Source organism: Pararge aegeria, chromosome 17 (assembly GCF_905163445.1).
Source record: "Pararge aegeria chromosome 17, ilParAegt1.1, whole genome shotgun sequence".
Lineage (NCBI taxonomy): Eukaryota > Metazoa > Arthropoda > Insecta > Lepidoptera > Nymphalidae > Pararge > Pararge aegeria.
This window is the reverse complement of record NC_053196.1, coordinates 12,693,609-12,718,815: the sequence shown is the minus strand read 5'-3', so window position 1 is coordinate 12,718,815 and position 25,207 is coordinate 12,693,609. Positions and strand designations below refer to the sequence as shown.

The following is a 25,207-nucleotide window of genomic DNA, read 5'->3' as shown; positions in this document are numbered from 1 at the left end:
TTTTTTATACACAAATTGCTTTCTGATATCAGCAAGAATAATAAAAAATATACTTTACTGTAATTTGCGAGACAAGAAACATCTAACACGGCCACTCATTTACAGTACCTAGTCCTTGGCTCAGCGCCTTGACTTTCACCTCACAATCTTTGATCATATTTCCTCGATCGCGCTATCGAATTAATAATAATTAGCGATCTACAAATAAGGATAATAAATAATAATAATTTAATCGTTATTAGAGAAGGTTTAATAAATTTTATTGGTCAAAGAGCTCTCGTAAGTATAGGTGATGCCAAATATTCCAGCGAATTCCTAACAATAGTGTACGTAACAAGATGTAAAGAACTAATTTATTTATTTAGTTTACTTTAATCATCATCATCATAGATTCAACCGATTGAAGTCCACTGCTGGACAAAGGTCTTTTGTAGGGAGTTCCAAATCCAAGGTCCTGGGCCGCTGGAAACAACCAAGTTTACTTTAGAACAACTGAATGTTGGTATTTCCAATATCATTCTTCCATTCATCTGTTCTATCATTCTTTCTTCTCAGCTTTCACGGGAAGTTAAAATGCTAAACGAAATGATTTATGTAACTACGCAGCTTGAAGTGTAGTTACAAGTGGCGATACTATAAATTGTAAACTTATGAGGGTGGCATGTTCACTATTGAACAAACTCTTTAATAAAGAAAAGAAAAACTAATAGATCGGAGCTTAAAGTTCTGTTGTAGGAATATAATTAGGTTTTTTGAGCCTAACACGCTTACGGAAAGGATATGTTCGTTTAAAAACTCTGCTTTTTTTTAAACTTAAAACTTAAAACATATTAGGGTTTTGTTAGTTTTATCAGAATCGGTTTAGTCAAATTAATAACGAGGTACTACGCAAGAACATTTAATCTAGAGCTCTTGTCATCAATGAATGCAAACTTTGTATCCAAGTATTTTATATTTGTTTACGATTATGACTTCAATTAGATTTATTACGAGCAGGCACTATACTAACTTCAACAGTATTGGGCGTAAGTGCGTGTACGGTTACCATTTTGACCAAAGTCTCACGGACAATAAGTATATCCTTTTATTTCTGCAACATTATCTTAAAAGATCTTGCAGTTCTTTTTTTGTCCTTAGCTGCAAGATACGACCTTGTAACGGTGAGTTCGTAAGGTTGTTGACAGTAGGTATTTAGTTAATATAGTACCATTTTGCCTGTTACAAAAAGCTTTAAAAAATACTAAAAATCTGCTGAAGATGTTTTACTAAAACGTGTATAATGGTGAATATAATCGTTGTATCCTAGACATAAGTTTGCTAGGGACTTTGGAACCTAAGAGAAAACACGGGAGACAGTAGAGTAAAAAATTTTGAGAGATACCTAGAATTTTTAGTAATTTTAGCAAAATGACGCTATATTCACAAAATACTGTCAACAACCTTACAAGCTTACCGTTACAAGGGCGCATCCCGCATCTACAAAAAGAACTGCACGATCTATTTCATCGGTGAGAACATAATCCATTTCGTCACAGCGCAGGTATTTCGGACAATACATCTCACACTAATTTGTGAAAACTTTGTTTATGTGATATAAAAATACGGCATTACTCTTATGTGTAATAAATAGTACTGGTTGTTTCCCTCGCAAAGCTAATCCCTATCCCTACTAATATTATAAATGCGAATGTAAGTTTGTTTGTTACGCGAAAACTCCTGAACCGATCTTCATGAAACTTTTTATACGTATTCTTGAAGGTATTAGAAATAATATGGAATACTTTTTATCCCGACATTAAGCTCGGTTCCTTTAAGAGAGGGCATGAAAGTGTTTAACGATTTTACACCATAACTCCGACAAATTATAACCGATTTAAATATTATTTTTGTACTTTAGAGGATATAATATGTGTTTAATTTTGTCCAAACTGTGGTTGGACATAGAGGACAGAACTCCTCAGCGGACAGCAGTAACCCCCTCATTTAAGGCTTAGCGATACTGAATACTTTAAAGTTTTTTTAGAACTACATCTAAATTTAATGCCACATCAAAAAATAAAAGCAGACAAAGTCGCGGGCAACAGCTAGTAAATAAATCAAAATAACTATTAAACCATTTTAGCAGATATACTAACCTGGCTAAAGAGTTAACAGTGGGGAAGTTTGCCAGAGAGAAACAATCAAAGTTGGTAATGTTTAGGACCAATTAAGATTTCCAAGCAAGTGTCCTTAACTACACCACATGGGTCTTGTTTTAAGAAAGCCGAGCCTCGAGGCCTGTAGATACCTCTGACCTCACGTTCAGAGGAAAGAGCACACTTCGTCATCCCATATAGTTAGTAGAAAAAGATATAGGTAAAACACAAATGATAATGTATTCTGATATATGGACACCCTTGTTTTAAAGGACTTTCAATCATTGAAGCTGCGTATCTAATCAACGATCATTAACCATAATCAGTTAGCCGCCAACCGCACCGAGAGTTGCACGTCTCGTCCCACGCAATTTTCCAATTACGACAACACGAAAATTGCACGCCGATGGACAATTTCCAAATTGTGGACTTTACTTCTTTAAGTGAGTAGTTGAATAACTATGTAACATAACACCTAATAAGATGCATGTATTGTTATTTTGTACTATAATAATATTATTGTATAGAATATTATTTAGTCTCATATTTTCATTAGTATTTCTAATTGGGTTCTCGCAAAATTATGAGGCAATCTATTTATAAATCATGTCTTTAAATACGCGTTGACCTAGTTGCTAATGCTGTTTGTAAATAAACAATGATTTGTAATGTGTGTCGTTACTGTGTATAGTGACAAGGAAATTCATTTGTACAGCTAGATATTTTATAATTTACATTGACTTTGAATGACCATTTTAATCTATAGATAGAAATCGATTTCCTATCACATATTGTAAGTACGTGACATTATCTGAATTAATCTTGATTAAGAATATTATGTTAGTACAATATAAGTTACGATATTTATTTGGCCAAGCATTTGGTGGCACACTTTGCTTTATAAATATTTATAAGGTCTTAGGTAGGTAGGTCTAGGTAAGCTTATAAGGACAGATTTATAAATAGGCAGACTCGGGGTTAGACAGATTTTTTTGTGATTAGGTATTAAACATAAAATGAATTTCAGTTCTTGATTTTGATTTAATATCAATGTATTAAGCTAGACAACAGTAAAATAAAAATATTTTATAATTTATTTTTAATTGGTATTTCTCAATATTTTTTTTAATGTTCTCTTTTATAATTTCTGAAATAACTACAAAGATTTGATTATCACTCACGACGATGCCCAGTTACCTCCAACGTTTCCGCCTCGTTTCTGCCTTGAAACAGAAAGTGGATAAGAAGAGCTCTTTATTTTTGGACTAGCTGAAAACTACTGCCAAATGCTAAATGGAATGAAGCGACTATACCGCCTGCCTGCCTGTTCGAGAAACTACTAAACTGATGTAGACGGAACGAAACGGTTTTTGATGCTTTAATATTTGTCGTGTACTGTATGTTCTTGATTCTGTGGGACAAATATTTATGACAAAAGTACCTATTGCTTGCTCTTCAACGTGGCCCCTTAACAGATATAACGTTTTATATTTCAGGCGAAGAAGTCAAAAAATTAATACGAGAAGCGGTAGAGATACGAACCCGAGCGTATTGCCCGTACTCAAACTTCGCTGTTGGAGCCGCAATACTAACAGAAGAGGACTCTAAAGTATACACAGGGTTTAACATTGAAAACTCTACGTTGACGCCAAGCATATGCGCCGAAAGAGCGGCCGTGCCGAGAGCCGTTTGTGACGGTTATTTAAAATTCAAAATGGTCGCCGTCGCAGCTCATCAAAATGACTCGTACACAGCGCCCTGCGGTGTATGCAGGCAAACATTAAGCGAGTTCTGCGGTTCGGATGGCGACATAGAAATATACCTTAGCAAACCAACGATGGACAAAGTTTTGTGCACGAAGCTGTCGAATTTACTACCGTTATCCTTTGTCAGTTATAAAAAAGACAGTGTTATAAATAATTGTAAATAATAGTAATTAAACACTGGAAAATACAGGCGTAAGCAGACGTTGCTTTGCGAAAGTCAACGTATGATATATTTACAATGAAAATTAAGCTTAATTTGCTATACCTAAATCGCGTAAATCTAACAAATCTACACAATATTTTAAAATAGTATAAAACAAAGTCGGTCCCGTTATTTGTACGCTTAGATCTTTTTAACTTGGGAACGCATTTTAATGCAGTTTTCAGTATTACATAGAAAGATTCAAGAATCCTCATTCAGCCATTATTGTATGCAGTGCATTGTGTCCAAACAGTGTGACAGTGACGCCCCGCGCTCGTCTCACTTTACACCCGCAAAATGTTGCTAGCTCACAAACTTTTTGCCATTTTCACATTTTATGGTGAACGCTTAAAACATAGTTAAAATAATAACTGTCATCTGCTAGGTGGCTAACCGTTGTGAAACCATTCTAAAATGGAGTGGTTTTTGATGCTTTAATATTAGTTGTGTACACGGTTAATGTATTTTCTTAATTCTGTGCCTAAAGGTGCCTCCTCATAATTCTTCTTTCTTCCACAAGTCCTTCATTATTCAGGCTATGGGCCTTTGGAATGCCTTTGGCTATAAGATTGATCTTTGATACTTGTGAACGAACACTTTTTGTCTAAATCGTCTGATGACCTTTGTTAGTTCGATACTCCCTTCTTCTCCGTATGCATTCTTATTTTGTGTTTGAGTATAATCATTATATATTTTATATATATATCAAGTAAATATCATTTTTACATATTATATTTATATTGGTACGTATTCATTTAGTTGCAAGTATTGTTGTATATAACATGTAAATATATTATATATATATATATATATATATATATATATTTATTTCAGTAAATAAATATTATTCTACGTGTATGTGTATAAATATATATGCACCATTTATTACCTACCTATTATCTGCATTTGTTTTTATTCGCCATTGGTTGCCTGGAAGAAATCGCTTTGATAAGGGCGCCAAGTTGTCGTTGTATGCCGTGTTGTCGTTGTTTGTTATACTTTTCTTATACTTATATATAAAACTGTAACTGGAAAATTTCTGTACCTACTAATACTGAGTCCAAAACAGATTTTTGTTTAATTTTTGTCTTTCTGTCTGTCTGTCCGGGCATCACGTGAAAACTACTAAACGGATTTAAATAAAATTTGACATAGTGGTAGCTGGTATTCCGTGTCAACATATAGGCTATCCCGATAAGCTTCTCCCGGGAAATTAGATGAAATTTTTTATCAATTTTACTTCGTAGCTCCGTTAAATTTGAACCAATTTTAATAATTCTTTTTTTTTTTTTAAGTGTAAGCATGTATTGTGTAATTTTAATGGAGATCTGATAAATATTGTCGGAGATGAACGACATAACAACGACATACAATAAAGACGACAGAGATTAACTCTTACTCATATTTAAGTATGTTTTAGTATATATTAGTTTATTATTTTTTATATTTATTATTATTAATAATTTTATGTGTGTAATCTTTATAAGTATTAGTGTGTAATTGTTCGTAAGTATGTATATAATAATAATACACCCCACCAATCGGTTTCCCTTGGTTTTCCTAATCCTAAGGTTGCCTGGAAGAGATCGCTACTAAGCGATAAGGCCGCCCTTTGTATCCTACTTTTTAAGTTTATTTTTGTTGTGTCCATTGTTTTTTTTTTTTTTACTATTTGTAGTTTACAAATAAAGTGTATAAATAAATAAATAAATAAATAACTCTTCACAGATAACAGCGCCTCGCCAGGCATATGGGTCAACGATCGAATGCATGCGTACCGTCCTACTTATATTATAAATGCGAAAGTTTGTGAGTATGGATGTATGGATGGAATGATGTATGTATGTATGGATGGATGGACATGTTTAAAGTTATCATTATTACGTACAAAAAGTCCAGGAGGCTAAATGTCTTACTGTTAAGACACAATAACCGCTTTTTGTTATATTTCGTCAATCAAAACACGGGTAGAATCCTAAGATGGTAGCGTGCCTATCAACCCGTATCCAAATACTTGGTTTTATAGTTAAATTGATTATGTACCTGCAAATTCCTCTTTAAATTATTCAAATTTTTATCGTTTAGACGTTACGACAGGTATAGAAATGCTAAAAGATATTAAATCCTATAATAACCGATTTGATGCAGACGAAGTTGCGCGGGTCAGCTAGTAGATAATATCTTGAGTGTTGTTCTGTGGAATAACGAAATATATATAACACTGCAAACATTTGTCTTTTTATGGTTTAGAGCAAAATAAACTTTTTGTTCATTGAAAATAATGTATACAAGAACGCGATGAACAATGGAGACAAATACAGGTTGTGAGAGCGAGAGTGGGTAAAAAATTTTAAACGCAGATGAATAATAGCTTTTATTTATTACACTTAACAACTAACTAATAATATAAGTTTATAGTTATAGTATATTTATAAACACACTGTATTAAATAATAATATGTTTGTTTAAGAATTATAAACATAGTAACAAGTATATTACGAATAGTGTATTTTATTTTATCTAGGGAAGCTTACAATGAATTTGTTAAACTTACGAGAATTCCTGCGGAATACTATCCCTTTGATAAATGAAAGGGCAACAAATATTTCGAAAACATTTAATTATTCCAATCTGCTAAAATGCAGGAATTATTTTAGTTGAAGTAAAAAAAAAAACCGGCGTGCTTTTTAAAAAAGAGCGCCCATTTCTGCTACAAAGAAATGCTTTTGAATAAGACCCAAAATATCTACATATTTTACCAACAACTTAGTAGGATGAACAAGGTTGAAAGTAAACAATATGCTAGAATATTGCAATCATAAGTGTTTAAGGCCCTTAAAAACCAAAACTAAGCTAACATTTCATAAGTTCGGTATATTGTACCTATAGATCGGCCGATGCTTGAAAACATGTAGTTAGCTCGATTTTGGTACATATATTAAATATGTGTGTATGACTCAACTGACTAGACAAAAAATGATAGTGTTTAAATGTCATTGATTCTTAAAGCGAATAACGCGCGGGGCCACATATGTGGCATTTCCTGCATACGGTTGCTCAAATTTATATTAAAGTTGATTGCAAAATGATGTTGGAAAAGAGCAACTGCTGAGTTTCTTGCCGGCTTCTTCTCAGTAAAATCTGCCTTTCTAACCGGTGGTAGAGTCACAGCACACAGACTCATAATTATAATAATAAATATACTACGACAATACCCCCCTCGCCATCTAGCCCAAAAGCGTAGCTTGTTTTATAGGTACTAAGATGACTGATGTATATTTTTATCCTACTAATATTATATAAGCTTAACTAATATGTGTTATCCAGACTCTAATCAAACTCTGTGCTGAATTTCATCTTAATACGTTCAGCAATTTTGGCGTTATTTAGAAACAAATTTCAAAATAAAACTTACATTTAGGTATAGCATTAATAAATACGAGGTGAACTCATATTTCAGTGTTTTCGAGTCCGTGTTGAATTGATATAGTGTACAAATGCCATAATACGGGCCTTAGTGTAGTACTTTTATAATTTCCTTCCTCAAAGACAAATCCTTAATAAGTTAATAAGAAGAAACACCCGACGATAAATCAGTCGGCGAGAAAGTTTGGTGAGTTTTAATAACTACCTTCAATAAATATAGTGTAACAGCGTTGAAACATTAGCAAATTCTTATATTCTAAGATTTCAAACCAGAAACCTTCCAAAGCCTTTGTGGCTTAGAGTAAAAGTTTTGTTTGTGGAATATGCCAACACCAAAACGACTAGCTAGTGTTCGAGTTTAAAGAAGACATGTTTTGTCGGGGGACGGGGGCAAAAAGACAATTATATTGAAGACATAAGAAATAATTAAAGTTCTATATACATGAACAAAGAAATTATTTTCTGAAGTGAAATTTCTTTAGAATCTCTATGATTCGAAACTCGATAAAACGAAAATGTGTCACGATTTGGAAATAAACACATACTCGTAGGTGTATAGGTCAAAGCCAGCGAGAGAATGAGATAGAGTTCATTACAAATTTTGTTTTAGTTACCATGGAAACTACAACATGTAATATAATATTTTATATAAATCATTGGTAAACAATTATAAAACTTACGTTTATCCCAATATTCTATATCCATCTCGATATTGGATAGAAGCAGGCGATACATTAGGGAATTCCATGATATATCATGAAAATTAAACTTAATTTGCTATACTCCGCGAAAAGCAGGAGAATCTGTATGGTGTATTTTATTATTCTCTTCAATCTTTATACTCCACACCAAACAGATCTTCGGCTCCGAAGCCGGAGCATCCTCAGGAGATGTTGACTTTACAATGAATCAATGTTAATTGGCTTAACACATTGTTGAAGTTGTTTTTGTGTGGACTGTGGAGTATAAAGATTGAAGGAATTATAAATTACACCATACAGATTCTTCTGCTTTTCGTGGAGTATAGGAAACTAAGCTTCATTTTCATAATATCGATTTTTATCTCTCGTTGGCTTGTACTTTGAAGAAGTTTCACTTCTGTCGCGTTTGCACTTTTTTTTTCTTTGTAGTAGATTTGGAATTGGTTTTTAATAGCATTTTGTAACGTTTGTTTTTTTTTTTGCCTTGGTTTATCCGTCTTGTTACGGACATTATATCGGTCTTTGGGACACTGGTTCACTTACAAAACTATTTTGTTTGAAAAAAACAACTCAAAATTAAAAGTTCACCAAAACGGACACCATCCAATGTAGCACTGACACAAATTCTCATTGTTCGTAGCGATTTTAATCAACAAATCAACTTGCTTTGGTACACTTACCACAGCTTCTATTTGGGGAAAATCCCTTCCCGTCAGCTTGTCTCTAATACGATTTAAAATAGCAAGAGCTCGCTTATTGAGATTAGATTCTGGTGGCATTTCTAAGGACTCGTATCGCAGGTGATTTCTACTCCTGCTCGGTAGAGAATACGATGAATCGATGTCTGATGAGAAGGTCGATTCTGTGATAGAATGTTTTTCGTTGTCTATAAGCCTCCAGTTCAACAGCGGATCGTATACGAAAGCTTCTAATACTGCCATCACACTGTCGCGATGTTTGTGGAGTACGTGCATCACTGACTCGCAGGTGAACCTGTATGAGCCTTCTATTCCGGTAACCTGCGGGGAATAATACTTTTCGGATTATGGACGTTCATAAATAAATATACTAAGCCACAAAACACAATACACACGTATTGTGTTATGGGTACTAAGATGACTGATGACGAAAATTTTTATGAATAATATACATAAATACTTACTCTTATAGTAATAATTATAACAAATCTTTTATTTCGGAAAAAAACAACACATAATTTTAACAACAAGAATTAAGATATAGAATACACGCGACACAAAAACATATCAATGGGGAGTTAAACTATAAAAAAATAAAGGATCTTAAAATTAGGTAAATAAATAAAAATTAAATAAACTAAAAACAAACAAATATTATTCTACGTTGGCAGTGGCATATCTGTGGTGTTTGGGAGAAAAACTCCCAAACAGAGTATCGCCTCAGCGTTATGCTGTAGCAGTGGTTTAGTGATCGCTGCTACAGCGCTGATTTTCGGGCGACCTCTCTCGACATCCCGGGCCGGCCAAGAACTGCTATTTTAGTGGCAAGTGCAATATGTGTCTACTAAATAATGTCTTTAACTTCTTTCTACAAAACGTTACTTAGGCTTGCTCCAAGATATCAGACTTCCCAATTCCTCTTGTCTACAGATAAACACCCAGGCACTTAAAAACATTCATGTTCATCACACAAACATTTTCTAGATGTTTGATTCGAACCCATAGTCTTGGACTCAGAAAGCTGAGTCGCTGCCAACTATGCTAATCGGCCGTACATATGACTTGAGAGCTGGGAGTCATTATCAATAGTCCATAACAGTCAAATGCTGGATTAAAGGCCTCTCCTAACGCGAGGGTTTGCCCATAATCACCATGCTGGGGTTGGTGATTGAAGTAGATTACCGTCTACTTCGTCTACCATCTACGTAAGCAGCGTACCTACGTAAGACGCTGCTGCAAGCTCTCCGTTTTTGAGGAAGAGTGCCAACTGCATACTGAGCTACAGTTACTACTTGACACACAAGGGACTAGGTAAATTACCGACGAAGGCCAATTACTATAAGAATTTATTATGTCTTAATTTGCTCTAATTAGCCCTTGGTATTCTCAATCTCAGCAGGCGAAAGCGCATTAAGTAGGAGCTCGACTTCACTTTCGGGGGGCCAAGATCGAATCGCAGCACTTTTCAACGTTATCTGCGTTTTAAGTAATAAAAATATCACTTGCTTCACGGTGAAGGAAAACATCATGAGGAAACCTGCATGTCTTAGAGTTCTACATAATGTTCTCAAAGGTGTGTGGAGTCCACCAATCCGCACTGGGCCAGCGTAGTGGACTACGTTTGAGACCCGTGCTCTGTAGAGTGTAGTGAGCCGGAAATGGGTTGATGTGATGATGATGATTCAATATCGGCACAATATAATGGAAGGCATCGGAAGCTTAAAAGAAGGCATCGATGCCTCCGTTGCGCGAAGCTTTCTTTTTCCCATCCTGGGAAATAATGTTTCTGCGACCACGTACACCTCGCTGCGAGGCTGCGAGGCTTCGAGCCTTCGGCAAGTTTAATTTGATGAGAGTAGATTCAATTAAATTACCTCCATAGCATTTATCAACATCCTGGTCAATCTAAACGGTATCTTCTCCGGAAACCGTTCCCTCGTTTGCGTGACCTCGAAGCAGTCCCCAAAGTCGATATGCAACACTTTCCCCGTCACCCTATGCAGCATGATGTTAGATGGGTGTCGGTCTCCCAGCCCTAGAATGTAGCCCACCATGCTCATAACCGCGAGAGAGCGGATGTAGTTCGTGCGACGCTCGAACCAGGCCTCGGCAGATGGACTCTTAAGCCAAAGGAGTCTGGATAAGTCATTCCCTGGTGTCTGGGATAGAGTGTATTCGAAGACTTCCACCTGTAAGGTTTAAGGTTTGTTAAGCGATCAAGGAACCTATAAAATGCGTCACGCCACTATTTACGATACCTTTTTTATTCAATCGGACTGGCGATAGGAGGTAAAAACCATATCTATATACACTATATACAACATGTAACGGAATTACGAAATACTGTTAAAGGGTGCATAAATAAAATGCTAATAAATCAAAAGAAGAATAGTTATTTTTTCACACAAACTAATTCAAAACATTCTAAGTGTTTACTTATGACAATCCTATTGAAGATAAAAGACGTACCCGTGTATAATATCTACGCTTCGCGATGCGTAACTAATTCAGTGACAGGAGTCACTTGACTTTTGCATGTGATGTTAGGGCTTTACCTATGTTCTTTCAGTAAAAACTATAGCAATGGTAACTCAAAAGCTGTCAGCGTTTCACTTCAAAAATAATGTACCTTTTAAGCCTGTACAGAATTATTTCGATTTTCATTTACACGCTGTATACAACTCATGGAAAGCGTTCGGTGACGTTGACGAACCATGATTTTTGTTCACCCAAAAATTTTCCCAACGCACCTAAAGAAGTTTTTACTAGTAACTTTGCAGTTCTAATTTTTCAATACATCGATTAGCACTTCAATTATTCAAATAAGTAATAATGCGCCTTAAATAGAAGCGCCTGGAAGATGTTTATTAAAACTTGCTTTTAAATCACTCATATTGTAGGTGAAGATAACTGAAGCAGATTGCTGAACACGACTGTTGCGTGTAAAAAAGAAGGCAGGCAAGCGCTTCGTACGAGCCCATGGGATATCTACTACGTGACGGTGCAGATCCATACCAGGTCTCGCAATTGATATTAAAACGGTATTAGGTGACAAGAGGTATTAGACAAATATTTTTTGAGTAGGTTCTCTTCGCAATATTTCTTAAATATAAGTGATAGGCTGGCCACCTTGCGACAATGCTCTAAATTTTTGATTGAGTGCTTGTCCATCGATGTATTTTCGACGATGTAACACGCAATAAAAATCTTCTTGGAATATGGTTTTTGTATGCGAACATCTACGTGGGTTCGCCATTTCAGCACCTAGAGCTATATCCTAATCCCTTTACGACGTGTAGCATATGAATCCAAATCCTCGAGACTTTATCAAACATATACATACCTTGTGTTTCAACATCAATTTTTGGTAATCCGACGCCATCCTTAACATAATCTGCTGCTCAGTGTTCAATGCCATCTTATTAGATTTCTTATCTCTGTAATCGCTTATTAGATTGTAAAGGGTGTCGCATTGTGGCACCCAACCGATCAAGCCGGAGTTGGGAGACAAAGGTATGACCGCATATCTCTGTATGGCTAGATCGTGCCTGTATGTATTTGTGTCTGCTTGAAGTAGTGTGTTGACGAGGCCAAAAAGTTGCATTACTCGTTCATCTTGACGTAAGTCTTCGTGGCCTTTGAGTAGGAACATGTACTGCTTTCCGTCCGAGCCTTGTATAGTGAGACGACGCGGGCGTTGTTTTGACTTTATTACCTGTTACCAATAGTTTAAAGCTTTTTAGTTGTTCCATCGTAAGCAATCCCTTGTACTCAAGGACGGGTGGCATGCCCACTAAACTAAAGTATTCTTAAAAGAGACCCGTAGCGGTAATGGTTTTATGATGATGATGAAGATGATGTTGCTTCTTTAATAGTTTTAAATGACAATGTGAGATGGTGATAACAAAAAAAATAACAACCGGCTAAGTTTGTTGTGGGCATCTTCTTAGCCCAGGGCGCGTTTGGAACCCTCGAAGCTTGAGTTTTAAGTTGACGAATTTAGTTATCGCAATAAACTCACTTCTATGTCATATTCTATGTGCCTATTTGATAAAGAAATATTTGCCTTTGACTTTGATGATGATTATAAACAATTAAATTATCAACACAGTAAGTCATAAGAGATGCTAAAAATTTGTAAAAGCGACAGTTTGTAGGTCTCCTACAGTAATACAAGGAACGCCGTAAGAAAATTATTATTTTGAATTTATTAATATTTTGAATGTAAAATCTATTTTACATTCAAAATAATGAAAATTCTTATGCCCGTTTTCACTAACAATGCGTAAGCAAGTAACGTCTAATCGAAGAAGATTCTTTGGCACTTTTGGGCAACCTTTCACGAATTGATTTTCACTAAGCAACACATAACCTTACTTGTCTATGATTCTTGCCACAACGTTTTATATTTCGTGTTTGTATTATTATATTTTTCACTTTTCGTATGGATTTGAGATAAATAAAAAACGGGCATTTTTCATAAAGTTTGCTTTTGTAAATATGCACAAGCGGACTAAGAACTTTATAACACATTACTGCAGTAGCATTGTAAAAGAAGCATTGAGGGACGAACGTGTAACGTAATACAATCATTGTCTCGTTTAGTCAAGGCTTGTTTAGTACTTATCTTGTTTTTCACCTCATTTTTTTGACCAGTACACTAATTACGATTTATAGCGTAGAAATAATGCTCAAATTTCCTAGCAAGTTATTTAGGCCGAGGATGTCATATCGTAAAGATTCATCGCACCACCTGTGCCAGCTGCTCTCCTGGTACCTGCAAGTGGGTGTTGATGTGTGCGATGCGAATCACGCGCTCGTCGGGCACGTAGGAGCCGGGCACGGCCAACTCCAGGTCGCGGCACGCGTGGAGTCGTCTGCTCACGTACTGCAGCTCCAATGACGTGTGCGAGCGGAACTGAGCGCCGATGCGCCGCACCACGTGACAGTACAGGTCCCACGCCTCGTTAAGATACCGGTCCTCGCTGGTCTCCTGGTAGCGAACAGACAGCTCAAATAACACGACGATTGTCTTGTGGGCTTCGCCGATTTAGCGGTCAGATACAATGCGATGTAGAACTTTAATGGTATGGTATGTAGAAATTAAAACTCTTAACAGGTTAGGACGCTACCATCATAAGAATTTTGTTTTGATTACAATTTCAAGTGAAATTGTAATCAAAACTTAACATGTAAAATTCATAAAAAAATAACTTTAAGGTAAATAAATAAATAATAAATATACAACGGCAATAGACACATCGCCATCTAGCCCCAAAATAAGCGTAGCTTGTGTTGTTATGGTCACTAAGGTAGCTGATGAATATAATACACTTTAATAATTATAATATACAGATAAACACCCAGTCACTGAAAAAAAATCATGTTCATCACACAAACATTTTTCCAGCTGTGGGAAACGAACACACGGCCTTGGACTCAGAAAGCAAAGTTGCTGCCCATTGCGCTAGTCGGCCGTCAAGTGGCGTTCATTACCGATAAATCTTTTTCTTGATCATTTGTCCCACTAACGAATGTTTATTCTCATTAAAAACTATATAATTATTTCCAATTAAGAGTTTTGTTATAGCTTTGCAAACAATATTATTAAATTCAGACCGCGCTATTACAATCTTGTCTAGTTTTGTAATTGTTTTATATAACCATCTGAAAGGCGTCCGGAACGCACTCAGCGGGCGGATTATACGACATCTTGTGAACATTCTTTACTACTTTGTCTTTTAGGCTCTATAAACTTCAATAAACATAATTGAGCTTACAGCGCTATAATCCGCGACATCGTTAATACATCGTTAAATAATCGATAACTTTGGTTTACCTTGTACATTTCACACCAGCGCTGAGCTTCGTGCAAATCCCGACCGTACATTTGTAGAAATGACACCTCCTTTAATGTCTCTGGTGGCTGATCGAGCATTGCATGCATTTTGTCGAGGGTCCTAAACATGCCCCTGTAGTCCTTTTCACTAAAGTATAACCTAAAACCGAACGTTTAAAACTTATAAAACCGACGTATAATATAAAACTTGAAGTGCGATATTGCACCCTGAATTCCGTCCCTTAATGGTACCCCATTAGTTCTTTCGATAAATTTATTTACATGTGCCTAATTACAAGATTTCTAGGTTTTTAAACAGTTCTTTTACTTCGGTATGAAACTAACTAACTGTGATGAAAGGCTGTATCTTGTTATATAGAAATGTGGATCATTTAATATAAGTTTCGTTAAGCCATCAAAGTACGAAACCCTTAAAACAGAGTGGAAAATACAATAAATTATTGCAGATACGAATATAGGTATACCTGGAGGCATCTTCCAACGCAGTGTAGACTTGATCATGCCACAACATAGCAATTTTAATCAATTCCTCTGATATAATTTCAGCTTCGTTGACGAGCTTTTGCGAATGCGTACACATAGTTCTGAGAATGTAATTCGCGGCATTTTTTCGCGTCACAAACGAAGACTTTGTGGCAACGGTTAAAGGATAAACCAAAGCCTGCGGATGTAACTTGCCAATATCTATCAACAAGATATGCACTAATTTTGCTACTAAACTCCTTGGAGAATCTATTCTAGCAATAAGTTGTGGTATAACTTGTAGCCATATTTTGACGTCGATTTGTCGGATACCTTCAAACAAAGCGTCATACACTGCAGGATGATGCCCATGATCAAACCAAAGAGTTAGCAGCCGCAACGTATCTTGCAAAGAACTTCCGTTTGATAGGCTAATGGATTTAAAAAATCCTTTGATCGCAGGTATAGTATAGGTATTGATGAATTCAGACCTTGATACTTTTTTCTCGCTGGACCCCCCAGCTAAACTACTCTCAGACATATTATCTTGTTGCTTATAGAACAAGACAGTCTCAAAATTCATGCACGCCCATGCGTGACAGGCCTTGTACCATTCTGGTGCAAGGTTAGTCGCTGCATCATAGTTCCTTAAAATTTCCGGTATAGACAGCTCGTTAATTTCTTGGAGAGATTCGCTCCAAGAACCCAACTTTAAGTGACAGCGTGCTAGTAGTCGACAGTGCTCCTCGTTATCTGGTTCGGATGTATCCACAAATCTTTGCAAAACATCGTAAGCATATCGTTTATTTCCCGCGTCCCATAAGTTTTTGCTGTAGGATAAAACAATTCTTGGGTCTTGATTCCTTAAAAGTACGTCAGAGTTCGACATTGGATCGCAACCTAAAACCGAGAGAACTATTTTGTGCGCCTGATTAACGGCACCTGTTTTTCTGCATAAAGATGCAAACTTTAACCATGTCTGGAAATCTTCTCGAGGGGTCATAACTAAGGTGCGAATTTGGAGCATTCTTCGCCAATCCTCGACTAATCGCTGCCCACCTTGTAACCTTGTCCACCAAGTTCTATGAATTATGCCTCTTCTTTCTTCGACAAGTTTGTATGTTACAACTTCCTCCAATTCCGTTAATAACTGAGCATTTACCAAAGCCCCGTATGCCCTCTGATAACTTTCACCAACTACGGCTGACAATTCGGCATCTAAGACGCTCCTCGCTGTGTCGACATAATGTCTAGATTCGGACCAATTTCCCTCGTGGATTGATAATATCGCCCTGTAAAAAGCACCATCTTGAGTATCATCAGGAATACAATTTACATATTTTTTCATAGAATCCCATTCTTGTAACCCCCAAGACGCAGCAGCAGCAATTTTTGCTGATTTCTTTCGAATATCTTCGTTCATTGAATCCCATTCTTCTGTGGTAATGTTATAGAGTTTGTGCCACTCTCCCAAAGCTTCTAAGCATCTCATCATTCCCAGTTTCGATTCACTATCTTCAGGTTCGTCATCCAACTTTTTGTTGTAAAGTTCCAATGCTTGGTCCCAGTTATGCAGTTTCTCGTACCAACGAACGTGGACATTCAGAGAACAGTCTCCGTTCTTTTTCTGTGCAATTACTTTTTCAATTAGCCCATTTGCAGATTCTTTTTGTTGTAATTTATTGTTTATATGTATGAGTGCCTCGACCACTTGGGTCGAAGGATTTCTTCGGTACTCCTCTTCCTGAAAAATTAGTGACACGGAACCATAAGTAAGCTATAGTAAAGTATGGCATAAATATGAAATGGTGAACTAAATACCTTGTAATAAAGAGCTTTTGCATACGCTCGGCACGCTATACTGGTGTCGCCAAGAACTTTAATGGATATAGGTAGCGCGCCTTTTTCGCAATGTTCCAAAAATTCTGCCAAGTTTAGAACAACTAAAGCCAATTCTGGAGCATCAGGAACTCGGAGCACTCGTTCTAAGGCTATCACTAGTTCATTACGGGACTGTTCGCTTAACTCTGTCCAACACGACATAAAAGCCGCGTTAAATAAATCACTCGCTAGTTGTGGATAATTTTGCGCTAAGCTGGAACAAGCTCTGTAAAAAAAATTGTTGCGTTACGGACACGTTCATTAGAACATCTCATAAATTTAACTGGTAAAGTTAAAAACTTTCACTCGACTTCTCGTTGAAGTTTCGTTCAGATTACCTAATCGCTGGGCTGTTGGACTCAGTGAGAAATCCAATGCTTAGCTGGCGTAGCCACTCTAACCAATCTTCTTTTGATATTACATTGTTGACCATCCAACACTTTCGAAGTTTTTCCACGTTGAGTGCCAATTTCTGGATCGTTTGAGGATCATTACTGACCACCTATGAACAATTATACATATTACTATTAATCAATATTACTGCACAGTTATTATCACGAGTTGACAATCTTGCAATGAATACTTACACTTTTCTTTAGATTTCGAATGCGTAACCTTGTTTCGTCAAGATAGTCGTCGTCTGAGGCTAGGGTAGATATAACCTGCAGCCTGGTTACTAACACAATGTAATTTGGACACTGAATTTTATGTTTGACTAATATTCTGTCTATCGAAGCAATGTAGTCTATGTATTCACGCCCCATTTGGACGACTAGAGCACATAAAGTGTTCATGGCCGTTTGTTGCAGGGCTGGACTGTTTTCCAATACCTTGGCCAATGTTTGAATTATCATTGCTGAGTAAGGTTTAAAGTACAGATACATGGCCAAGTGCTCAATCGTTTCCATTGCCAATTTTGATATCGATATCGGTACGTTCCTTCCATCAAAAAGCCCGGTTATAGCCGGTACTACCGATAATAGAACGTCATCCAAATTATTTTCAAACTTCTGAATGGCTAACAATAATTTTTCGGTTAATATTTTATCCTTACTTTTATCATTTTTCAAAACTCTTAAAATGTTTGGTAGTATCTTCCTCAGATATACTTTGAATTCTGTACCGATAGCCACCGTTATATGCTCCACCAGTAATATAAGTGTGGGTTGCAAAGGACTCTCTGGGGTCCAATATTCCCTTATTAGATCAAATATGTCTTCTAAATACGCCCGAATATGGATTTTTACCACAGAAATAAGTAATGCCAACTGCGTGAATAGGAATTCTCTAAAATTTTGGTTATCCGTAGTTCGAATGACATATAAAAGACTCGGAGTAACACGTGAGATATATGGGACGCATTTAATACCCAGAGTTTGAAAAATATATGTGACAGAGTGGACTACACTAGTGTGGTGTTGAGCAAGTAAAGGATCACGTAGTATACGCATCAGCGACGTTACTGCGATGGCTGGATAGAACTCGTCCAAAACTAGTGGTGACATACTGACGAGCATTTCACTTACATTAATGTCGATGTTGTCAATTGAAGATGATGTATCTGGTACAGGAATTAATGTAGATATTGTTTGGAAATCAATTAGTCCCTGATTTACTCTATGTTTGTATGGATCTAGAGCACCTAGAAGACCTAGAACACGAATCGTTTCTCTTCTATCTACAGGATGTTGCTCAGTCTTTAAGAAATTTAGTAGCATATCCATGAGATTTGGATATGACATGTATGGTGTCACAACATAACCGATCGCACCAATAATTTGACCAAAAGACCATAGAGCTACACTTTTCTTCTCAGGTTGATTGGGATCTGACAAAATTTCGAGTTGCATCGATATTAATTCTGGCAACCAGTTAATTAAAGCATTGCCGCCACCATGTACCTCAGCCAGATCCCCTATAGACTTTAGAATTATAGATATCATAGTTGAATTTGTTCCCTCTTCTCTCAATTTCGGTACAAACACTTTTAAAATCGTATCTACAAACTGTTGCGTCAATCGCGGCGCATGAGAAATGATATTGTTCACCATTCTAAGGGACTGCTCTTTATTGCGAGCTGATTCCGAGTATTGCAATTCCATTAAAATTTGAACGAATAGTTGCCGCAGTACTGGTGTAGTGTAACTCGGGTTTATATTGCTCAATCTTCCAGTAACACATAGTGCCAATTCACTCACGTCGCTATTTGAATCATTGATGGCTACAAATAAACAACTTAGGTGTTCCTCCACTGCTAAATATTTGTCAAATATTGGATTAGTAAATATTTCGAGGACTTTATATCGTATTTCGTGATCAAAATCTGAGCGACCAATGGATAAAAGTTTACCAAGGGATTCGTCAATCAAAGTATTTAACGTTCGTGAATTAGTAACTGAACATCGTTCAATTGCCTTGATAAGCAACTTTGCAACAGTTTTAACTGCCTCTAGTCGCACATCCTGTTGCTCACATTGTAAATAATGATCAGTACATCTTCGAATAAACGACATTAAAGTATTGTTCCACTCAAAATCAAATGTACCCAAAGTATGCAATGCTAAGACTAATTTTACGGCATCGTGTGGTTCTACCAATAAAGCTTTAGATAGTGCATGTAGAGAGGGTGATTCTGCACTACTGGACATATATGGTTTCTTCCTTAATATCAAGGACAAGATATTAAGCAGTCTATCGGTTATATCTTTTTTCAAAGATGGCACTTTCTGACTTAACTCTTTAAAGCATGTTGTCAACTGTGAGCTAAGTCCAGTTGCACACATAGGGTCAAGAATTTCTTTTATTTCGTTTGCGACATTTTCTTTCATTGCAATACCTAGTAATGTGACACAATGAAACAAGGGTGAATCTATTCCATTTTTTTTCCTTGGTACATCTTTGAGGGGAAAAGTTTGTTTTATGATTTCTATAATTCGAGGCAAGTACTGTTTAATATCTTCTTCGACTCCAATGCAAATTAGTCCTAATGTCGTGAAAGCCATTGCTTTCTCTTTTTCCCTGCCTCTCAAAAAAGTAATCAAATGATTGATTGTGGATTTAAGATGTTTTCTAGCAAATGCTTCTCTATTAAATGCTGCTAGTCTTGGTATCAATAAAAGAAGCATCTGATGAACACTGTGAGATCTTGATATCTGTTGAGCCATTACGTCTAAAAAAACAAAAAAAATTATTCACCACTATATGAAACCAAAAATATAATTTAATATGTCTTTAGTTCTTTTACACTTTCTGTGATATGCAATAAATTATTAGCAAACATTCACAATTTTATTAAGCTAGAAGAATATTAATAACTGTATGATAAGAACCTTAGTTTGCAAAAGACAGGAAACAAAATTTACTCACCTACTGATGTTTTATCATAGTTTTCCATCAATAACTTTTTACATATTGACGATTCCAAAATAACAAGCTGTTGGTTTTTATCATCAAATTTGTATGTAAATGTGTTATAGGATTTCAGGTTAAATGTTGACATCTCATCAGATATTTCTTGTTCTGAGTCAAGTTTCTGCATTAGGGCAGTGTATTTCTTCTCCCAGTTTGAATTTGAACAGCGGAAAAGTTCATTCAAAATTAATAAAGCTCCATGAACATGCTCATCTCTACTCATAAATCGCTCTCTCATTTGGTCAGAGAAAGATTTGACAGCTTCCTCATAGCACTGAATGTACCAGTGAGCCTTGTTACTTTGTTCTGGTATTTCTCTCTGAGATGTCACTACAAAAGCGGCTCTTATTGCTCTGGCTGCAGCTTCTCTTACCTGTTCTTTTGGATCACGGACTGCTGTCATGATATAGTTAAAAAAACTGTTAATATGCTGAAAAAAGAAAGATGGCATGGCAATCGCTAGTTCTCTTAAAATGTGGCATGCAGAGAGTCTCTTTGCTTCATTTCTCTCCCCAGTTAACCATTCAAAGGCTCTTTTTATCTCCATTTCTACATACTCCCCCCTTTTAATGCCAAGCGATGTTGCTATTCTTCCCACTGTCTTTGCAGCTAGTTCCAAAATATTCATATCACTACATGGGAATATATTTCTCAAATAATGAGCATAGCGAGTTATTCTTGTTTTATTTGCCTCTGAATCACTGCATATAAGGCAAACTGAAATTAAATATAATTCAAAATTACTCTAGTAACACAATATTGCTTTTTTTTTTATACTACGACATTACACACATCGCTACCTAGCCCCAAAAGTAAGCGTAGCTTGTGTTATGGGTACTAAGATAGCTGATGAATTACTTATAATATACAGATAAACACCCAGACACTGAAAAACATTCATGTTCATCACACAAACATTTTCCAGTTGTGGGAATCGAACCCACGGCCACGACTCAGAAAGCAGCACCAGTCGGCCGTCGGCTTTGCTTGCAAAAAGAGAAACAAATAAATAAATGAACAAACTGTCATACTTTTGTATTTATATTAGTATTAATATATAATTAAGTCTTTTTTTTTATTATCTATCTTATACTATGTAAAAGTTTACATCTTAGTGTAATATATTATGTATTCAATCTCTGTCTATTTTATCACTTCTATTTTTGATATTTTACCACACTTGTGTTATTTCTTTGTCAAAACTTACTTTATGCTAAAAAGTAATGACAAGGCTTAAAAAGTTTTTCTGAAAAAAATCACATAACTCTCCTTCATTTTTGTTTTCTAAAACATTAACATAATAGAGTCAACATGAATTTAAAATGTCAATGTCAACGTAAATTTTAACTATCTAGGTTTAAAAAAATGTCTTGCTGCTAATAGAAAATTTGAATGTAAATTACTTACAAAATCAGAAACTTATAACTCATATAAATTTTCATCCCCTATTTGATGCTATTGGATTTGGCATTTTTAAAATATGTGAAACACATATTTCTTTATTTTTAATCGAAAACCCAAAACCAAAGTTTCATAGGATTACCATGAAAAATAAATTGATAAATGAAGGATTTTATACAAACTTTCATCTGCCATTTGACCCTCTAAGGGTTGGAATTTTCAAAAATTCTTAGCGGTTGCCTACATTGTAATAACTAACAGTGTGCAAAATTACAGCCCAATCTGTAAAGCTGTGTGTCGATAGATCAGTCAGAAAGTCCCCTTTGACTTTTATGTATACAGATAATCCTAGCACTTCTTGTTTTGTGAGGGCTGTATTAATACTGTTTGAAGTAGTTTTCGCAATACTATTTTAATGTTAATAGATTAATTCTAATTAGCTATATGGCAAAACAAGAGCAGGGCCATAAGGCATTCATCATCATCAACCCATTATCAACTACACTACAGGGCTCAGACCTCTTCTCACAATATTTTGCTTTTTAAGTGCATACAGTGGTTTGAAACTTGGTAATCGGCACCTCCGAAAGTGAAGCAGAAGTTCTGACCACTAGGCTAAACGCTAAATAAGGCATTATAAATATCAAAAGAAACCCAAACAACTTGTGACAATAATCTAACTCTTCTTTAGAGTGCATTATGTTTGTGTGCACAATGATTTACAAATAACCAGCATCCAAAATTATTAGCTCTGTTATAATGGAGGATATAGTATAATTTGTTACCTATGGTCAAAAGTCCTGCCTTTTTGTCGTTGCTGTCGTAGCTTGAAGTCATTATGTGAATTTGTTGACTGAATTCATCTAGTACTTGAGTTAAAGCATCTTGTGGCATCTCCCGAAGATCTAGTTTAGCGAAATTCTGCAGTTCCCGGATTGCTTTATGTCGAGTTTCTGTGTGGCGGGATTTCAAGCCCAAAATCAAATCCGACACTATTTGACTGCTCGTCATCTTGTATGTATTTTAATAATTATCAATATTTATCAATATTTAAGTTCTCTGTTAAATATGACACATTATAATGTAATTATTTTCATCGTTTCAGACATAATCCACATGTATTAATCCGCATTATTAATGTTCGTACAAAAGTTTAAGCACCACATATACTAACAAAATAAATCATTGCTAAATGATTTTTAATCAAAATGTAAACAAATTACAAAATGAAAACATGCGGGCATCATTAAAATGACAAACTTGTGTCAAATTCACACGTCAAATTGACAGCAGTGATTTTTCCAAAATAAACATCACCCACAGATTGCTTTCGTAGATTGAACATGACTTAAACTAGTGATGTTATTAAATAAAAAATGTATAACTTAATTAAATTATTGTTGTGTGTGTATACAACAATATTATAAAATCGGCCTATAATTTTTTCCTGTGAATGTATTAGTGGTAAATAACCCTAATGAATCACAAATCACTATTGTATTTATTTAATAGTGTTTTCACGGATGTGATTTGTGTCAAATTACAAATTCCATTATTTCCCATCCGTTACTCTGAATGTAGTTCATCTTCTTTTTATACAACTGCATCCATGGACAAAATGTATTGTGACATATCAATGTAATATTAGTTTTATAATAAATCTATGACCAGTACCGTATAGAGTAAGTACCGTATCGTAGCAGTACCTATAGTCATAATATTAGGCTAAATATTAAGTCTATATATTCCATTCCAGACTTTTTTCTTCATGGGCAGCACCTGGCAGCACTTATAAAAACCAACGTTAAAAATGACACATAGTATCGCAGACCAGTAAAGAAATACAGAGTATAACACAAAAGCTTTGTATGAACTTGGGGAGGATGACGCGTGTATTTTCAATTTTCATTTCGATACTTCTCGTCATCTATTCACAAGTAAACGTCAAATAGCCAATCGTCTCAGCTGAGCCAAAGGTGACTGACTGGTTGACGGTGGGGCTTGTGCTGTTGTTCTGTCTTATTCAATCAGAAAATCAAAATTATTACTTGTAGTGATATTACCATTTAATTGATACAATCTCTAAAAAACTACCTTCTATAATGAGTGAACTCAGTCAAGAAGAGGTGAGTCGTATTTTGTAAACGGCCCTTGGCATAGTGCGTATGGCCAATCTAATTTCGTAACAAAACAAAGCGTTAGTGTCGTGGTGTTTAGCGTTGGTGTGAGTGTAAATTTCTACACGTGCTCGGTTCCCATCGATAAATTTTGCTTCGTTGCAGATACGAAGGCGAAGATTGGCGCGATTAGCAGCTTTGGGTGGCACTGGTCCCTCTCCAGTTCCGCCTAGTCCTCCTATAACGCCTGGCGCCTCAGTGCCGCCCGACGTGCTTAATCCTGCACCTACATCACGTTTATCCCCCGCGCCTCGCAGTTCTAACGAAAATTCTGAGAGTTCAGACAAAGAACAGACGTTCACAGAGAACAAAAGTGAAGTGCCAGAGCAAACAAAAATACCAGCAGATGGCTTAATCGTAACGGAGAAGCCCGAGAGTAATTTATTGGATGAAATGCCAGATACCAAAATGACAGATTTGTCTCAAACAAGACAATATAATAGTTTTGATTCAATGGGTGAAGATACTTTGTTGACCTGCGGTTCTGTGAGGGGCTTGCCTCATTCCACTGTAACCAATTCTGAAGGTGCTTCTAATAGAGAGGACAGCACATCACGGTCAAATTCCCCGGCCCAGTTTGCTGAGCCACCCCCTGTTAGGCCACGAACAAGCAATGCTTCACCTAGCTGTTCACGTCGATCTCTGTCAATGGAGGTAGATGATGTATCAGAAAGGAATTCCCAGTCTGAACATCAACAGGAAGCTATGGAGGTAAGGGTTGGTGTTGTGTTGTCTGTCTGTTGCTTACTCTTTCCCATAGGGAAAAAATCCTTAATTATTATAAATGCGAAAGTTGTTTGTGTGTCCTTCACATCCTCACTAAGCAACTAATCATTTTGATTTGTGGCATAGAGTTAGTTGAAAGGACCCAAAGTAACATAGGCTACTTTTTATCCCAAGAAATCAATTAGTTCCCACAGGATTTGTACTATAATAAGAGCAGACAAGGAATGCAGGCAACTGTTAGTTAGGGAATAGATACAGTACTTGTATTTCTGACACACTTGTATTGAATCAAACACCTTTCTTCCTTTTCCTTATGAAATAAAGTATTCATTTGGTACTCTTAAAATTAAAGTACTCCTAT

The 25,207-nt window shown here is 36.1% G+C and overlaps 3 protein-coding genes across 3 annotated transcripts in view; 2 read left to right on the top strand and 1 right to left on the bottom strand.

Moving 5' to 3' along the window:
- The first annotated feature begins 2,473 nt into the window (after positions 1–2,473).
- Positions 2,474–4,791, top strand: LOC120631006 (cytidine deaminase-like). The gene is made up of 2 exons (XM_039900394.1): positions 2,474–2,578; positions 3,632–4,791. Exons 1-2 carry the CDS (start codon positions 2,542–2,544, stop codon positions 4,063–4,065), a joined length of 471 nt encoding a protein of 156 aa, XP_039756328.1. The 5' UTR covers positions 2,474–2,541; the 3' UTR covers positions 4,066–4,791.
- A 3,595-nt stretch (positions 4,792–8,386) lies between these two features.
- LOC120630904 (serine/threonine-protein kinase Tor-like) lies at positions 8,387–23,021 on the bottom strand. The gene is made up of 11 exons (XM_039900243.1): positions 22,729–23,021; positions 20,498–21,259; positions 17,719–20,300; positions 17,470–17,633; positions 17,072–17,357; positions 15,253–16,994; positions 14,768–14,927; positions 13,706–13,921; positions 12,272–12,643; positions 10,803–11,117; positions 8,387–9,249 (listed from the first exon to the last, which is right to left on the bottom strand). The coding sequence occupies exons 1-11, from the start codon at positions 22,952–22,954 to the stop codon at positions 8,815–8,817; spliced, it is 7,260 nt and encodes a 2,419-aa protein (XP_039756177.1). The 5' UTR covers positions 22,955–23,021; the 3' UTR covers positions 8,387–8,814.
- Positions 23,022–23,884: 863 nt separating this feature from the next.
- Positions 23,885–25,207, top strand: part of LOC120630818 (ubiquitin conjugation factor E4 B) — a 31,476-nt gene continuing 30,153 nt past the window's right edge. Inside the window, exons 1-2 of the mRNA XM_039900110.1 lie at positions 23,885–24,069; positions 24,226–24,831. Of these exons, the coding sequence (XP_039756044.1) occupies positions 24,046–24,069; positions 24,226–24,831 (630 nt within the window). The 5' untranslated portion in view covers positions 23,885–24,045. The remainder of the gene's footprint in view (positions 24,070–24,225; positions 24,832–25,207) is intronic.

Bases quoted from the DNA above. Each gene is read 5' to 3' on its own strand.
- LOC120631006 (XM_039900394.1), top strand. From the start codon at position 2,542: ATGGACAATTTCCAAATTGTGGACTTTACTTCTTTAA. The intron at 2,579-3,631 runs GTGAGTAGTTGA...TTTATATTTCAG, and splicing joins TGTGGACTTTACTTCTTTAA to GCGAAGAAGTCAAAAAATTA.
- LOC120630904 (XM_039900243.1), bottom strand. From the start codon at position 22,954: ATGACGAGCAGTCAAATAGTGTCGGATTTGATTTTGGGCTTGAAATCC. The intron at 14,928-15,252 runs GTATACCTATAT...GTTCGGTTTTAG, and splicing joins GCGTTGGAAGATGCCTCCAG to GTTATACTTTAGTGAAAAGG. The intron at 9,250-10,802 runs GTAATTTAATTG...TATTCCCCGCAG, and splicing joins TGTTGATAAATGCTATGGAG to GTTACCGGAATAGAAGGCTC.